This window comes from Polypterus senegalus, chromosome 6 (genome assembly GCF_016835505.1).
Source record: "Polypterus senegalus isolate Bchr_013 chromosome 6, ASM1683550v1, whole genome shotgun sequence".
Classification (NCBI taxonomy): domain Eukaryota; kingdom Metazoa; phylum Chordata; class Cladistia; order Polypteriformes; family Polypteridae; genus Polypterus; species Polypterus senegalus.
In genome coordinates this window covers 141170159-141176158 of record NC_053159.1, presented here as the reverse complement: position 1 = coordinate 141176158, position 6000 = coordinate 141170159, and the positions used below count along the sequence as shown (strand labels likewise).

At 36.9% G+C, this 6000-nt stretch overlaps 1 protein-coding gene across 2 annotated transcripts in view; it reads right to left on the bottom strand.

Annotated features, from left to right (window-relative positions):
* Positions 1-457: 457 nt before the first annotated feature.
* Positions 458-6000, bottom strand: part of orc4 (origin recognition complex, subunit 4) — a 40436-nt gene continuing 34893 nt past the window's right edge. For both annotated transcript variants that reach the window (XM_039757355.1, XM_039757357.1), the window contains 3 exons: positions 3442-3537; positions 2018-2085; positions 458-937 (listed from right to left, as the gene is read on the bottom strand). In XM_039757355.1, coding sequence (XP_039613289.1) covers positions 755-937; positions 2018-2085; positions 3442-3537 — 347 coding nt within the window. In that variant the 3' untranslated portion in view covers positions 458-754. The remainder of the gene's footprint in view (positions 938-2017; positions 2086-3441; positions 3538-6000) is intronic.

Sequence of the window (6000 nt, the reverse complement as noted above, 5' to 3'; positions counted from 1 at the left end):
TTATCATCCATTTGACACTCGGAGCGACCACGAGGGTGAACTGCAGTTGACTGCCAGTATTCCTCATGTTTGAGCACCACCACTGCACGCCTGTTGCTTTTCAAATTAAATAGAGTTGGCCGGTCCCGAGCGTCAACTAGATGATAACATACATGCAAGACAAACACATTAGTGAGTCTTCATTGTTTGTTAATTTATTTTTATTTGTAAAGTTGTGTTTTTTTTTTTAAATTATATTTTTCTCAAACAATTTAAAAAAAAAAAACACTTTATTTTCCTCCTGGGCAACACTGGGTATTTCCGCTAGTTTTCAATAAGCCCACTCAATAGTAAAACAAGCACAAGATATAAAGAGAATAAATAATGTACATGCTACTAATATGCATGTTTTTAAGTCTGTCTGGAAAAAGTTTCAAATATTCCAAGTCATTAAATCCATAAAATTACTTTCAGTACCCAAAGTTTTTTTTTTTTTTATTGTAAATAAAATAAAACATCTACAAAAGTGGTTCTTGATAAAATGTCATTTGCAAAACACCCAATTACAATCGTGTAATCAGACAAACAATTCATAGAAAATACTGATGCAAAGTGGGCCTAGAAACTGAGCTTTATCATTTCTTTTTTTGTAGCTGCAAAATGTAAGACATTTTAGTCAAACTACATATATTTGAATATTTTTAATGCAATGACATTATCATTAAACTTGTACACATGCATCACTGCGGTGTGTTCTTCATACATACACATAGTGCTATGCAAAGGCAGACGCAGCCCACTGCTTGACATCGGTGGGACACTGAGGATATCTCTGCAAGGCTTCCATAATCTGACTGTTGTCTAGCAGCAGTTTAACAAGTTGATATTCTTTTTGTATTCTTACTGAAGGTCCATCCATTGACTTCACCAGTTCCAGCTGGTGCAGATGCTCAAAAGCCTTTAAAATACAAAAAGTAGATTTTGAGAACATGCCAATAGGAATTTGCCAGGCTAATATAGTGGAGCACTTCAAAACACTGCTGAAAATTACTTTAACATGGCTTTCATATAGCTTCATTTTAGCTTAATCTTGATACTCTTGTACAGTATATGCATTTAATCACCATTATTATTCATGGTGGCTCTGAAATCCGTACTAACCCCTACTTTCTCTGCTGTTCTTTTTCTGGTTTTCTGTGGTAGTGATCATCTTTCTTCATCCTGTAAAGAACTTTGAGCTACATAATTTGTATGAAAATATGCTATATAAATAAATGTTGTTGTTGTAATGTCTGTTAATGGCGTTTTCATTTTATGTTAAAAAAAAATTCAGGGCTAATACCAAAATGCCAAAGAGCTGGCTGAGTCATGGCTCTCAAACTGATTCAGACTACACTGAGGCAGATGTAAAACTTAACGACACTAAAGTAATCTACGGTCTGTCTCAGGGTCTTTAGAGTATTCACTAACACACAACCTGGTAAAGGTGCTGCAGTTTTAAGACTGTACCAGTGGTCTGGCCAAGCGATTCCTGTTTCAGAAAGTGATAATATTGTTCATGCTGAAAAGAGTTGATTGAATATAAATTATAATATCTTGTTTTGGTAAATAGCAGGGACAGTTTAAGAAATGAACTCTTCAAAGTTTTTAATACTTTGACTTGCTTACTTCAGCATTTGGTGATTAGAGTTTTAATAATGAGTAACTGTTTATGAAGTCCCTAATTCAAAAGAAAAAGGAAAAAAAAAATGATGTAGAAAATTATAGAAGTTCCTAAGTACTGCAATGTTAAAAAAGGTAGATTGGGAATCAAAGTACTGAGGTTTTAACAGTACAGTTTTTTTTCCAGTAGATGGCAGTGTAACATCAGAGACTTTTAAGGAAAACATACAGAAGAAAGGTTATCATTAAAATAAAATACTAAAAAAGATTGACAGAATACAGCTACTTTAGGCAGATAGTTTATCTTTGTGACACTTAAAAGCATTTTACTTATCATACTTCAGTCATAGTAAGAGAGAGAAAGAGCAATTCTTACCTTTATAACCACAGGTTTTTCAAAGTTATACACTGAATGTGCTTTTCTCTGGACAAACTTCTGAAATTCTAACAAAAAATGTTTATGTCAGTGCTATATTACCAGTAGGATACAATGCATGACGGCACCAACTGAATCTTTTGCTAGCAGCACTGATCTAGTGGTTTTCAGAAATTTTGAATAATGACAATTTGCTCCATCTTTAGTATTTGGGGGACATAATAAGCAATCAGACTATTTGCCCACATTTTGCATCTGATGTTATGTTTGAGATCATATTTATGTTTAAAGACCATCTATACCCAAGGAGCCAACCTCCTGCTGGATGCAAAAGGCATTGGGGCTAAAATATCCTGGTATTTGCTAGAATTCAGCCCCTTAGACCACTAGCAGAGTAAAACAGCTACTACATGGTGGCATGCATGGTCAAAACGTTCATTTTGGTCTCATCTAACTCCAATAATGTTTGCCAAAGTTTAAGTGCTGCAGTTTGTGGGTTGCCCTCAATCTGGGCTGCTTTTGTGCACCAATAACAAAGAACTTGTTGACATTGAGGTGGCCTCTACAAATTGATTCTGAAAGTTGATGAACTCAGGATTATGCAAAACCATGAAGTTTCTGAAATTGTGATCTTTGGCTTCTCCTTTGCCTCTCTCATTATTTTCGTAACTCTGAGAGGACAATAAGTTACTCCTGTTCACTTCTTGGTAAATTTCCTAATATTCCAGTGTTCTGAAACTTTATGACTATTGACTGTGCTTAGTTGTACTTTCAACTGGTTTTGTATTTTTATATACACGAGTTACCTGATCTGTGTATGTCACCAACCTCTGTCTCTTCTGAGGTGAAAGCTCTTTTGGTTTTAACCAAAGATGAATGACCAAGAAATCCGATGTGTTTGTGTAACCTTTGAACCTCAGGGAAACAAGAACTGGTGAAGGTCAGTAATACAGTTCCTAGTGAATGTGCACTTTTTAATTGATGTTGATTACAAAACAAAACCAGCTTTGTTTTATTTGAGGAATTCTCCTGTAATGCCAATGATTTTGACTTATTGTGTTTGTGAAATACTATTACTTTTTAAGTAACTTTTATTAGAGTGAAGTCAATTTCCCAAATGTATGAGAACAGCATTTGGTTTATTATGTGTACATGGCCATTTCCACGAATAGTGCCAATTCTTGAGTTGACGGTGCATCATGTGGCATATGTGGTAATTAATACAGAATATAGAGTAAGAAGAGACAATGAGACACATTTGTCAAAAATGGTCCAAGTACATAACTGAGAATCACCGAGTTATAGAGATGATACAAGGGGAAGCATGGGCAATATTAGGTTTGAGCCATACACTTCACTGTCTTGTTTTAGCTAAACATCAGATTGAAGTACAGTATATATATATATGTACATATATTGCTCACCATTATAGACCATCTGAAAATTGAAAGGTTCTCCATCATAAACATCATTTAAATGTTTCATGGCAATAATCAGACAAAGTTCCAACACAGAAAGACCTGAGTGAAATAAAACAGATACAGTCACAATATAACTAGAATACAACTATCGGGATGCAAATGGCCTCTCCATAGGAGCAAATTGCTTCCCTTTCTGAGCTTGTTGAGACCCCTAACATCAAATGCATTTTACAGAATGTGTCATGTCACATGCTACTTTCACTAAAAGAGTTTAACTGATGCCTTGCTCTCACTGGAAAAGTATCAAGAGGAAATGGGCAGTTACACCAACTATGCTAGACTCCTCTTTATTATCTGCTACTCACATGCTACAAGGTAAATATATGCTGAAATAATAAGACAAATTCATCTGTATATCTAAACAAGTTAACTTTGCTACCACTGAGTGTCAATTAAAAAGTTAATGGAACATATTACACTTAATATTTCTTTAGAGTGAAAATGCAAATTAGCCAAAGCATCCTTGGCATCTGTTCTGAAATAATGTGGTTATTTGACAATTTTGGCACCATATTGCCCAACTTTATAAATGAACTGAATAGTGAAAAAATGTGTATATTCTAAACTTAGAAGACTTGCATTATAAAGTCAAAAAAACTGAGTCATCAAGTCTCACAAGTAGAAACTTCAATACTTAAGAATTATTACTTTAATACATTTTTTTTATTATTGCAAGTTTTATTTGGACCAATTAAACAATTATACATTCACTGAGAAAATTATTAGGGACACTTACACCTGCTTATCCATGCAACTACCTAATCAGTGAATCATGTGGCAGCAGCACATACAGGCCAGGAGCTTCAAACATCAGAATGGGATCTCAGTGATTGCAACCATAGCATGATTAGTGGTGTCAGACTAGCTGCGTGAGCATTTCTGTAGCTGCTGATCTCCTTGGATTTTCACACACAACAGTATTTGTAGTTTTCTCCGAATGATGTGAAAAAACCAAAAACATCCAGTGAACAAAAATTCTGCGGATGGGAATGCCTTGATGAAAGAGGTAAGACGAAAATGGCCAGACTGGTTTAAGCTAACTGGAAGGTTACTCTAACTCTCTGTACAACTGGCATCTTAGAATTCACAACACATCAGACCTTGAGGTGGATGGGCTATAACAGCTGAAGACCATGTTGGGTTTCACCCTTGCTAGTTAAGAACAGAAAGCTGAGGCTACAGTGGGCACAGGCTCACCAAAATTGGACAGTCGAAGACTAGAAATACATAGCCTGGGCTAATGAATCCCAATATTGTTGAGGCACACAGATTGCTGTGTCAGAATTTGGCATCAACAGCATGAATCCAGGTTGCTGGTGGTGGCGGTGTAATGGTGCTGGGAATGTTGTCTTGGCACTCTTTGTAATGCCAAACGGTTACCACTTGGAATGCCATGGCCTAGTTTAATATTGTTGCTGACCATGTGCATCCCAAAATGGCAATAATTCACCCATCTTCTAACGCAGGGGTGGACAAACCTTTTGGCTCAGAGGCCACACTGACTTAAAATTTGACAGATGGGCCGGGCCAGCACTAGATGCATACATATCAAACAAACATAAAAAAGGCATTACAGTGTTAATATTTACATTTACTTTTAGTAGGAACAGTGTTGTTGATCACCCTTTTTTGCCAGTGCATCGAAGTCTGGTGTTTGTTTTGTTGTGGCAATTCTCAGAACAGATCTGAGGTGTTCATTGCTCACCTGGGATCTGTGGGGTGCTTTGTTGATATTCATCACACTAAAAGTCTGTTCACACACATACGTAGAGCCAAATAACACCAGCATCCTCTGGGCCATCTTCTGGCCGTTTGGAAATTTAGCTGCGCTTAATGAAGCATAAAAATCCAGTTTAAGAGAGTTGAACTTCTCCTTCAAGACGGTGTCACATTGGAGATCAATCACTTCCAACTGCAACTCCTGTGGCGCCATTTCATGGTCCTGTGTGAAGGGATGACACCAGCTGAAGTGACTTGTAAATTTTTCCAAAATCAGAGAACTGACGGCAGAATTCTCCATGCAGGTCGTCCAGTGATCTCCTGTATTTTTTCACAAGTCGAGGGGCCTCTTTCAGCCAAGCCAGTGTGGGGAAATGAACAAATGAGTTGTTTGACATTTGCTTTGAGAATAAAGATAGCTTGGTTTTGAAGGCTCTGATGTTTGTGTACATTTCTTGCACAAACTGGTCTTTCCCTTGTAGCTTCACGTTCAGCTCATTCATGTGTGTCAGTATGTCCACAGCACAAGCTAAATCACAAAGCCAATCTGTGTCACTCAGCTCAGGAATATCGTCAGCTTTCTCAAGTAGATCCAAAAATGAGATAATCTCCTGTTTGAGCTCCTACACTCGTCGACATACTTTCCCCAAACTTAACCAGCAGACATTGGAGTGGTAAAGCAAGTCCTGGTGATCAGCGTCAATTTCTTCAAGAAACTTAATAAACTGATGATACTGAAGTCCTTTTGCTCGAATAAAGTTAACGAGTTTCACAACTGGCTTC